General features: G+C 34.9%; 1 protein-coding gene across 1 annotated transcript; it reads left to right on the forward strand.

The window, feature by feature from the left end:
* Positions 1-591: 591 nt before the first annotated feature.
* On the forward strand, positions 592-12,613 carry LOC141426580 (uncharacterized). The gene is made up of 4 exons (XM_074085592.1): positions 592-926; positions 2,039-3,031; positions 5,327-5,566; positions 9,027-12,613. Exons 1-4 carry the CDS (start codon positions 885-887, stop codon positions 9,867-9,869), a joined length of 2,118 nt encoding a protein of 705 aa, XP_073941693.1. The 5' UTR covers positions 592-884; the 3' UTR covers positions 9,870-12,613.
* The last annotated feature ends 409 nt before the right edge of the window (positions 12,614-13,022 follow it).

Below are 13,022 nucleotides of genomic sequence, written 5' to 3' on the forward strand. Positions count from 1 at the left end.
GTGGAACGGGCTTGAGAATACAACATCTTTGGAATACAACGAACCGCGCGGCTCACGCGGCGGACACGACCCGACCCGCGCACGTTTTCTGTGTGTGTTGCCCTTAATTGTTCGAAATATTAAAAAGTCCGTTTGGACTATTGATGAACGCTAGGACTATAGAAACCTGAGTTTACGGTAGTTTTACGAATATCTAACTACCGAATTCCGCGTCATTGTTCAGTCTTCACATTTCATATTTTTGAATTTTAACATATTAAAAACCGACTAAAAACTTCCCTTCCTACTTTATACAGGCTTAGGATTGTCAGCAATTTTTGTTGTTGTTTCTTTAAAAAAATATGGCTCTGTTTATTGGAGAACAATTTTGCCAGTGTCTAGTAGTTTTTGCCGTTGTACGGTTATCTCTGGAAAACGAAATATGAGATGGATGAACGATGACAGCGCGAATCCAGCAATTTTTAATTTTTTCAATAAAAAAGTGTCGGTACGGTATTATTCGTACCGGTAAATAGTGTCACCCGAGAAAAAAAAAAGGTACTCTGTTCTGCAGGGCTATTACGAAACTCTGAACTCAAAGTTCGTATCGTATCGTCCCTCTCGCTCTCGTATTAAATAGTGTAAGTGTCAGAGGGACCGCACGAGCCTAGCTGGAGCTGACAACCTAACATTGACTTGACAGAAACAGCAAACGACACGTAGCGAAAAATTAAGTGATGTTAAAAGTATCTTATTTGTAATTATACTAAAGAAATTACTTATCAAAATCGTCAAAGCAAGTATTCTGTGTGTGCAACGAAAAGTGGCGAAAAGTCAGTGCTGAAATGTTGTTATCCATTCTGCATTAAGAGAGCTACAACAATTTGTACAAGGCAATTGCTGAAATGGATACAAGAGCAGCTAAATTAGCGTTAGCTCGGAAAAAGGTACAGAAATAGATTAGTGGTATAGTACATTAATTTGGAAATAATGATAGTAACCACATCATGTTCACCCTATGTACCCTAAAGCCCTAAACTGTAGAAATATTACAGTAGCAGTGCGCAAACATGAAGCTTTAAGAATATTGGGGCAATGTGAGTTTCATTGGTAAAACGAAAATACTAATAAACATAGTTTTTCATCATTCCTTTGTCGCTGTAGCATTTTTTTAAAATTTCAAATAATTTTTGGTGTCTTACATACAGGTAATAAATAACTTCACAGTCATTGTTAAATTTACAAAATTTACGAGTGATATTGACGAGACATAAGAGTCAATAAGAGACATCTCATAAAAATTCACTTTTTTAACCATCTTTAGGGTCTTTGTTCATCCAACATTACCTTATATTTCGTTTTCTAGATTTTTTTTACCATACAACAGCAAAAAAACTAGACACTGGCAAAATTGTTCTCCAATGGACAAGCCATATTTAAAAAAAAAAACAACAACAACAATCTTCTTTTGCTAAATATGCATGAAATAAAAATACTATTTAAGGACATTAAAAAACGTTTAGAATGTTTTACAGCGCTTTCACACATAGGCGATTTTGTTGCGCGACTGAAGCGCTGCACATAGGGTTGCCAGGTGTCTCTGGCTTTAGCTGGACATGTATGGCTATTTATGGACATGTCCATCTAAATATTTTCTCATGCTATGTCGCTGCGCTAGTGACAGCTGCGCTTCACAGTAACTGCCACCGCCAACTCAGAGCGCTGCAGTTGCGCATCTGTCGCGCTGCAGCTGCCGTACTATGGATACAAGTCGCGCTACTGCAGCGCGACAAAAACGCCTATAATTATTTTAAAGCGCTCTCATACTGTGTAACTGTGTACTGTATATATTTTTTAATTTATTTTTACTACAATAATATAGATCATGTTCTTGGAGCATGGTGTTTAAGTCACTGAGTAAATTTTTGAAATAGTTTTTACTCCCTTGGGATTAAACATATGCTGTAAAACCTATGACCCACCCCCACCCCTATGTGAGGCTATTTAGAGTTTGAGAGAATGAGGAGTAACAAATTAATCAATACATATTTTTTTTAAGCTAAAAGATCATCAAGTCAAGAAAGGGGTTCTTAAAGAAGGAAATGGTAATGAGTATCGTGAAGATGATGCACAAAACACTAAAGATTCACATATTTGTGAAAATCCTATTGTAACAGACGCATCCATTAGGCCTGACGATGATAATATTGTAAAGCAAACTATAAATTTGACTGATCAAAATCAAAACTACAACAATTGCCAGCCATTAAGTCCAGAAGTAAATGTAACAGAACTCCTTGTTTCCAGTAAAAGAAACCTTGAGTTAACAGTTAACCAGCTGCAATTAAAATTATCACAGGCAGAAAGTGATTATTCTGCAGCCTTAAACAGCCATAACTTGTCCAAAAAACAATTAAGCAGCTTAGAGAAAAATCTTAAAAATATAAATGATAAATATATGATTATGGCTGAAGAGGTTCAATCAAAGGATAGAGTTATAGAGAACCTCCACGCACAAAAATCTTCATTGTTAGATGAAAATAGTAACTTGCAAGATCAATTGGAGTTCACTAAAACTGTACTCACAGCAAAAGAAACTGAGAATGATTCACTTCATAGTCAACTGTATAAACTTCAAGAACAGCTAGATGCCACCCAATTACATTTACAGCAAATAACCAATGGGTCAGCTGACTGTATAACACCTAGCAATGGAACCCAGGATGGACATCTGACTGTTGCTTTGCAACAAAAAATATTGGCTCTTGAACAACAGATCAAGGTTTTGCAGAAAGAACGTGACCAAATAAGTTCACACTACGAACACTATGTTGGCGACTTGAATAATCAGCTCAAGTCCGCTTTAGTTAAGAATGAAGAATTAGTAAGAGAAGTTCAAGATTTAACAAATCGAGAGATGGGTCTTATTGAGCAAATCAGTGATATGGAAATTCGATTACAGAATTATCAAAAATTTAAAGAATCTGTGGACAGTAAAGCCTTGGCTAATGACAATATTAATGAGTTACAACATAGTCATGCACAAACTATGGTAATTGCTATTTGTAACATTTACATGTCTGTATATTTGAGATGAGCTAAGGCAACTACTTTAATTGTTAATTGATACCAGGCGAAACTCACATCTAATATTTTGAGTAGGGTGGAACTTTTGGATGCTTACGTGGTTCTAGTCGTCATAATGTTATTATAAATTTTTTGAAAAGTAAAGTTTAAAAATAAAACGATATAAACACATTATAATATAGTGCAATTAAATTATCATAAATCTTTATAATTATAGTGGCCGCAGTTCACAGGTGACGCGATACATATACGATTTATCTAAATATGCATCCTCTTTGATATTAGTGTAGTGGCAGACTACTGACAACTTTTTCGTAACTTAACCAGACTGCCTTAAAAACTAAAAAGGAGAAAATAACTCTAGTGGTCTAGAACTCTGTCAAGAAGCTCATTTAAGGTTCAACAGTCGGGACCCATTATCATGATTTTTGAGCTGGTTACGATTTGAATGGGTCCCGACTGTTGAACCTCAAATGAGCTTCTTGACAAAGTTCTAGACCACTAAACTTATTTTCTTCATTTTAGTTTTTAAGGCAGTCGGGTTTTTTGATTTTTTTAATTTAACCTGTCCTCTCCCAGAGGCACAAATTTGTGCCCAAATTCCTTTGATCCTGTTATCCTGGGAGATGACAGATTTAATGATTTTATTGTATACTTTTTTGATATTTCTGTGAAAATAGTAATTAAAACCATATATATTTAGAATGGGCTAATTATTAGCTTTCATTTGATTCCCATATTGTTACAATACAAAAAATTTTTTTTATTCCTTCGCCATATTTTTTTTCGCAGACGCCATATTGAAATATTATATACACTATGTCACTCCGACAGTTATGACGAATCCAATGATACCTCATATTACAATCCGTCCAGCCGTTTAGGCTGCAGCAAGGACCAAAGAAATGGACATACATACCCACATACATACATACATACATACTTACATACATACGCTCGAAAAACAACCCTCCTTCGGGCAGTCCGGTAATTTTTTTTTAGTAAGTAATTTTGTCACTTTTAATGAAGGATATTATCATTATTTTTATTATAATTGAACTGAATCATTTTAATACGACTTGCGAAACTCATTCATACCACAGAGATATTGATGTTTTTTTCGAGAATATAGTGTTTAACTTCAGTCGATGTGAGTAGAGAGATCTTTCTCAACACAAAAGAGTTTTTGATCAATCTGAAACGCATTTAACCCCGCAAAACATAGAAAATACAGTAACAATCCATGCTAACTACCTTTTTTAAAATGAACATGAAATAGTAATTGATGACGATTATGATACATTTATACCAAAAGCTAGTACCACCTCAAATCTATGATTAGACAGTTGTAGAAGACATTTTTGTTGCTGTCACACAAAGGAATTGTTTTAGTTTATTTTGAATACTAACATAAGTGTGTTTTTAGTGTATATACAAATAACAATTTGAATTATATTGTGTTAAATATGTAAGTAAATAAAAAGTAAAATGTTACATAACTTTGACTTCGAAAATTGTTTTTTTTTTGCATATGACGACTCCATGGATTTTAGAACCATGGTAAGCATCCAAAAGTCCCAAGCTTAGTAGCTTTGAGTTATGCCTACTAGAGCTACATTTACACAATGTGTTGAAAAAAAACATTATTCAAAAGAAGTGCAATTTTTCGAGTTTTTGTGGTTATTGATTCTGTTCCTTATATCGATCAAAATATTCCTACACAATTACATATAGTAATAAAAAGCCAATCGAACCATTTTTAAAAAGGACTGCTGTCTAACTAGTCATAATGAACAGATTTAATTAAATGAAGGACGCGTCATTTTAGCCTTGATAAGCTTTACTTAAAATCAAATAGAGCTTCTGTTATACCAGAAAAAACTAAAATTGTAAGGTCAGGAGTAGCAATTAATTTTGTAATTAGTGTAAGATAATTATTCTAATCTATCATTACTACCTATACTCTATTTATTTTGAAGATTTTTCAAATAAAAAAAAAAGAGATCTAGTGAATTTTGATGAAAAAAGTGATTAGACATTAAAAGTGATTAGATAGAAAAAAGTTGATAATATGCTTCCGCAAAGTAATGCCTGAATCAGACAATTATTGCAAAAGTGTTCTCTGTATTATTCTTATTGAGGGAGCTTAGTGGTGGTATATAATTTGTAATTAATTGTTTGTTTACATTAAATTCATAAAGATTACACTTTGACATAAATTAAACTGTTTATTATAAAATAATTGGAATTTATTTTACAGGATATGCTGAAAGAGTTAAGTAATAAATATGAAAAGCTTCAGAAAGAATTTACTGACAGTGAAGCAAAAGTAAGAGAGTTAAGTCAAGTAAGAGAAACAAAACGCACACATGATGAAATAAGTATCACTAAATTGTCTGCTGACATAACAAGTGATAAAATTGCTGCACAGAGAGCAACAGAGCAAAATATAAAGTTGAAAACAGACATTCAAGAACTAGAAGCAGCTTTTGTGAAATTGGTAAGAACTAACTAATTTTGAAAGGCTATAGCCGTGTAAGGGATCAAAAAATGCCCCTGACGTTATTAGCCATTGATTATATCATATATATTAGTCATGTTGTACTGCCTTTTCGGCGAAATATGTTTCGCCAAATTTCACTTAGCAACCAACCTTTCGCCAAAGTTTCATTTGGCAAACTAATATTTGGCATAACTTTACTTCACATTTTTTTTATTTCGCAACATTTTTACATTGCAAAATTTTACTTCATCACACATTTATGTGGCAAATAATTATGTAGCAAATGATTGGCTTAGGCAAATAACAAATTGTCAAATAACATTTGGGCAATTTTTTACATTGCAAAGTTATACTTCAATTTGATTTGTGCGAGCGAGCGAAGCGAGCGAGCAAGACGGTTCGGAACAGAAGCGACTTGGATACTTTAGGTTCAGAAGGCTAAGGCGGGAGCGAAGCGGAGCGTACCTCCCGCCTTAGCCTTCGATGTTAGGTTTTTTTTTTATAGCAGCCAGGATAAATGACACCTACTTATCTAGGTTGGATGCCATTCAATAAGTTGCTAAATTAAGGTATGCCAATCAATACATTTGACGAAAACATAAATAACATCTTAAAAAAAATCCAGGTAATAATTTGCATAATAATAATTTATCGAATCATTAGTTGGGAAATGATATCAGTGCGAAATGTTGAGTTGGGAAATAACATTTCGCCTAAATAAAAATATGGGATAAATAGTTTGGGAGTTAATAATTTGCTAAATAATTTTCGCCGATACATTAGTAAACCATTAGTCATACATGATGCTAGTTAATAATCTGCCTCAAGTTTATTTTTTATTTTTCACAATATTTATAAAACTACTAGTCCGTTTCTTTTGTAATTAACGTATGTTATTAATCACTTGAAGAAAACCAGACGTCTCTAGGTCAAGATTAACTTGGTGTTTTTACTTGGTGTTTTTTGATGTCTAATATGTAAAACATTTTTTTTTGACACTTGAGTCAGGGACACCTACCATTTTTTTACACTAATGAGTCATTTCTTTCTGTACTAAGTACTATATGTTGGTCTCAAATTAATGGGGTTGGAACAACATGGTGATTTTTTTAATAATCTTTAGGTAGTACAGTCACCAGCACCAATATCTGACACAACAAGCGTGCATAAATATCTGATACGACTCTATTCCTAGGGCCGGAAGGACGTGTCAGATATTTTTGCACGCTACGCTGTTGCAGATATTATTGCTGGTGACTGTACCACAGATTACCCCCTCAAGATACTGCTTAAGTTAAATTTTGTAATATAATAATACTATGTAACAAAGCGTGCATAATATCTGATACGGCTCTTATTTTACGGCCCGTAGGACGTGTCAGATATTTTTGCTTGCTCCACTGTGGCAGATATTAACGCAGGTGACTGTACAGTCAAATTGAAGCTCAGCTTTTTACCTATCCTCGTGACGCCCACCATCACAGATATCTGTGCCCACGATACATTAAAAATGTCGAAGCAATTTGAATCTAATTGTTTCGGAAATTAATGTGTAAAAAATAGAGAAACAAAAGAACTTTTACTTTCTTGCATTGTCATTCATAAGTCCATAACTCCTTTGAACTCATTGTGTACATTCTATTGCACACTGGGCGGCATGAGGTTATTGTTACTTCACCAAAGTTCCATTTACCAGTTAGATCTGTCATAAAATAATATGTTCTTCCTGACTGAGGGCCTGGAATTTGAAATGTAGATATTTTGGGCCTCAACGCTACTTTTATGCTGTAAATTGTGGTTATTCACGCGATAAATAAATTCAATGCGGACGAAATCAGAGACGGTAACATAGTATTGTTACATATATACAGGTGTTTGGCAGATGGATGGACATTCGTACAGTCGTGGCCCACTAATTAAGAACAGTCTTAGTATTATATATACTTTTTATAAAACTGCTAAGGTGTATTTTAATATTGAAACTTTTATTTATATTGTTTAACTATTACTTAATTTAAGTATATAGGTATGAAGTTGATTAAAACAAAATAAAAAAAGACATTTGAAATTAACTTATCCCAATTACAAAGGAAGGACATTGCTGAAGTTATGTTAATATTTGCTAGGGAATCCCTTATTCTGTAGCACTGCTAGACATCTTTTCGTCATAGACTCCACTAGGGATCTGCATATTTCTACTGGTATAGATCTCCTTGCTTCCTGTGTCGCCTCATAAAGTTCGTTTAGATTTCTAATATTTTTATTGGCTAGAATTTTTTTGACGTCGTTCCAAAGGTTCTCTATAGGGTTGAGATCTGAACTGCAGGCGGGCCAAGTCATTACAGAAACAGAATTACGATGGAATCAGTCCTTTACAGATTTGGCAGTGTGTTTGGGGTCGTTGTCTTGTTGAAATTCCCAAACAATTGGTAAATTTTCTTCAGTGTATGGCAGCATGGTGCTCTCCAAAATGTTTCTGTACACATGATGACTGCTGAGTCATAATACCGTCAATTCGCACCAATGGTCCCACGCCATGCCAAGAAAAACAACCCCATAATTTAATATTCCCTCCGCCATGTTTCACTGTTACAGACTACAGTAGTGTACTTGGAATTAAATGCCGTATTTGGTGGTCGGCGTACGTAGATTTGACCGTCAGATACTATTCTATTTATTTTAGTTTCATCAGACCATAACACATGCTTCCACTGAGCCAAAGTCCAGTCTTTGTGTTTTTTTGCAAATTTAACCCTTTTCTTGTTGACTAATGGTTTCTTGCGAGCTACCCTACCAAATAAATTCGCTTCGTTCAATCGTTTCCTTATAGTACGAGCTGCCAGACCAGATTGTTCTCCAAAAAGTTGTCGTTTTATCTCAACAGAAGACAGTTTAGGTTTTTTTTTCGCCATCCTAACAATTAGGGCGTCAGTTCGGGGGGTTGTTTTACGTGCTCGTTGTTTCCGCTGGTCCTTCTGGCATGTTCGATTCTTCTTAAAATATCTAATCGCATTAAATACTTTCGTTTTCGAACATTTAAGGTGTTCGGCAACCTTTCGATATGTCCACTTCCTCTCTAACACCAATGTTACTATGGTGTTTCTGATGGAAGCATCAGAACTAGGGTTTTTACCCATTTTTATAAACTTCTCAAGCACGTTATAATAATAGAATAGCTGAGAAATATTTTATGCTCGACCACGTTGCATATGGCCCCATCTATCCCCTGTATACGTATGTCCATCCATCTGCAAAACAACCTGTATAAAAATATGGACGAACGCCCGTAACTAAGCAAAATTTCACACCTGCCAGTGCGTAGGTGTTTCCGTTTTGATGGTGATGCCTGCCTCCTAAATCACTTAATAAGTTTCCCTAAAACTCAAGTGATCCATTTGATGAACCAAACTATGATAAGTACAAAAATAATGACCAATCTTATTAATAATAATTTCAGAGTCAAGATAAATTAGAACTGGTAGAAAAGATAACTGCCGAAAAATATTTGAATAGAGAGCTAACAATTAAATTGGCCGAAATTGAAGAAAAAGCAAAAGATATGAATATAAAGTTAAAAGCAAAAGATGAGGAAATGATAAGATTACAAACAAACAGCCGTGAAATAGAAAAACAGTTGGAGCTGTTGTCGAAGGAATCAACTTTTGTTGAAGGTGATGAACAACCAACAAATCAGGAGAATAATACTGAACTATTATGCATTCATACACATGAACATAATATTAATGATAAACATGAAAATCATGTTGAAATCGAAACGAAGGAAGCAGATTTTAACTCTGGTGAGGTTTCATCAGACATTTCTAATGATTCAAACATTCCTAAAGAACATGCCATGGTTAAATTACAAGAAAGATTTCTCAAAATAATGGAAGAGGTTGCAGATTTATCAGATGAAAAACACAGACTTGAACACATAATTTTACAGCTACAAAATGAAACAGATACAATTTGTGAATATGTAGCATTGTATCAACAACAACGTAGCTTGTTAAAAAAGAGAGATGAAGATAGAAGTGCTCAGATAAAAATATTCCAAGCTGAATGTGATCGGCTCCGAAAACAGCTTGAAGAGCTAGGTGCGATATTAATCCGATTCGCTGAAGACCCGAAACTACTGTCATATTTCAAAGACGATGCAAAGCAGGCTGATATGACAAAGGTTATGGACTTGCTGACCAATTTGAAACGTAATGCATTGATCGATCCTAAGAAGATAAATTTAGACCTTAATATTTTTTACCCCTGCAGTTGCTGTTCTGGTCAACTCATTGATGTGTGATTAAAATGTCATTCTAAAATATGTATAAAAGGTTTTTTGTATATACAACAGTTTTATGTGAAAACGGCATTGATCGTGGAATGAAGTACCTATTAGGAGGAAACATTATTTATTATTATACAAAGTTTATGTTCAGTCATAGTGAGGTGAGACCCATTAAGGTATTGTATGCATTAGTTAGTGCATCAGATAAGACTTTTGAGCATCGGCATCTATATACCTTACGGCACTAGACTGCAGCGCAGGGCTTGTTAACGTTACCAAATTCACACTATAAGTAACGTTACATAACGGTAAAATCATAAAAATACCCAGTACCGGTATTCAAATATAACGTTAATTGATAACTGAACATTATAGTATCGTTACCCAATTAACGGAGTCGATGCGGTACCACAAGAAAGGTGCCCTGATAACCTGATATGCCAAAAGGCCGCTAAGTCACCTTAGCGGCCTTTTCAGTATTACGATGTTTTTGAACTGGCCAAGGAATTTGACTTCGACCCAATCGGGAAATTTTTCTCTATCTTCTTTAGTTTCTGAGATACTGTAAGCATTAAGGCCGTTAAATGCAAAATTTTCGGATTGTCGTCAGAAGCACAATTGCAGTTAAGCCGTAACCCACCTCTAGAATTACTCAAACTAACAGAAAACACAAGTACGTCATTAGACAGTGTAAATAATTACTTCGTTGAAATCGGTAAAAACCTAGCCTCAAATTTAACGTCGAATTCGATAGCAAACGCAAGCATCGCATCATACTTACCGAAAACCTATAACCCCAATTCAATGGTTATCCTCGAAACCGATGAGAAAGAAATAGAATCCATTATTATGTGAATACGGTCCGATTCTGCCACCGGATGGGACGGCTTGTCTCCCTCTATCTTGAAATCTATCCGTAGTTTCATAATTCGAAGTTTAACTCACATTGCAAATACAGCCTTCCGCACAGGTGTATTTCCAAACGCCTGTAAAAAAGCCCTAGTTCATCCAATCTACAAGAATGGTAATCGTAGTATAATTTTAAACTATAGACCTATTTCCGTCCTATCTACTATTTCTAAAATACTCGAGAAACTTCTTAACAGACGTCTAATAATTTTTTTGAATAAAAACAATATTGTATCTGCTCAGCAATACGGTTTTCGACCAGGAATTTCCACCGAGGACGCCGTCGTCGATCTTGCCTCTCACATCACATCTGCTCTTGATCAGGGTCTTAAATGCATAGGTGTTTTCCTCGATTTGCAAAAGGCTTTTGACACTATGCATATTCCCGCCCTTCTGTCTAAACTTGACTCCGTCGGCGTAAGAGGTAGGTATTGCTCTAAATATTTTCCGTGACTACCTAAGAAACCGCTCACAAAGAGTCATAATTAACGGACTTCAAAGCGACGAAGCTTCCATCGAGTACGGCGTCCCTCAAGGCTCAATACTTGGACCAACGCTCTTCCAAATCTACATCAACCAACTCTGCGACTTGAATCTTCCGAACTGCAAAATTTTTACCTACGCTGATGATACAGCACTAGTTTTTCAGGGTTCGAGCTGGACTGACGTCAAATCTACGGCTGAGGACAATTTGACCATAGTAAGCAATTGGTTAACGCAAAACTTACTAACCCTCAAGATCTCAAAATCATTTTTTATCCCCTTTTCCATTAAAAACAATACCCAACCTCCCACAAACTATGAAATTAGGGTTCACGCAAATTGCAACAATGCTGGTAAGTGCCGATGTCTTTCTATAGCGCAAACTAAAATTATAAAATATCTTGGTGTCTGTTTTGACCGAAACCTAAATTGGTATCGTCTTATTCACATATTTAGAACACTTCGACAATCTGCCGACACAGAAACCCTAAACACTGTCTATTCTGCACTTTGTACCTCAGTCTTGACTTACATACTGTGCTGTGTGCCTGCTTGGGGTGGTGCGGCTAAAACTTATTTCCTTAAAGTCGAGAGAGCTCAGAGAGCTGTGCTCAAAGTCTTACACTACAAAAAATTTAGATTTCCAACGAAAGACCTGTACAATATCGCTAAAGTGTTGACAGTGAGACAGCTCTTTATACTCCGCTCCATTTTGCGCAGGCACGCGCAAGTACGGCAACCAGATCTTACTAAAAGAAATCATTACAGAATTTGCCCTCCCATACCCCATAAAACTAAATTTTCTTCGAGACAGTTCCAAATCACTAGCTCATTTCTTTATAATAAGATAAATAATGTTTTAAACATAATTAGATTAAGTAGGTTTCAAATGAAAAAGAAAGTCTCACAGTGGTTGCAAAAACTCGATTATGATGATACCGAGTATCTTCTGGCTTAAGACAGCAACATTTCTCTTTAACGTACCTGCACATACATTGTCACCCATATAGACTCAAAAACTTTGACACCCATAGATACATACACACACCCACACGCGCACTCACACATTTACACACACACACACACACACACACACACACACACAATTTTATTAATTATTATTTTTCCTTTTCTTAATAAAAATGTTTCAGTTCACTTAGTAGCTACTTGGATATACGTAGTATTACTCTATTCGCATACGTGACAAACACTGACTTGCAAGATACGGGCCTTGCCTAGTTTGTGAGTCAGGATTCAACTTATTTAATTGTACTATGTTTAACCTAAGTTGTCTTTTTCTTTGTAATTGTTCATTACTCTCTTGTGCAATTTTGTCTTATTGAATAAAGATTTTATTATTATTATTATTATTATTATTATAGTTTAGAAACAATACTTAAATATAAAAACCTTAAAGCATTATAAAGGCGACTTACAAATTAATTTCCGAAAATATTTTTGTTTTTATACTACAGAAGAACGCGGCTAAATAATTTTTCTTACTACTAATGGCGGTTTTCATTATTTAACTGTTTTGCTTAGTAGTAGCTCCAGTTGTGCAATTGCTTAAATCCTAAGCATAAAAGCGCCAAACCTAAGAAACTACCCAAAAATATCGCAAAATTCTTTTAACTACTTTTATGCATATTATTTCATCATTGTTAATTTGGTGTTCGGACATCGTTTTTACATTCTAAAATGGCACAGTAAGGCATATTTATCTTAGTTTTAAGTTTTTTGTTCTTAGCTCTCACAACCGTCACTCATAAGCATTTC

This window comes from Choristoneura fumiferana, chromosome 3, assembly GCF_025370935.1.
Source record: "Choristoneura fumiferana chromosome 3, NRCan_CFum_1, whole genome shotgun sequence".
Taxonomy (NCBI): Eukaryota; Metazoa; Arthropoda; class Insecta; order Lepidoptera; family Tortricidae; genus Choristoneura; species Choristoneura fumiferana.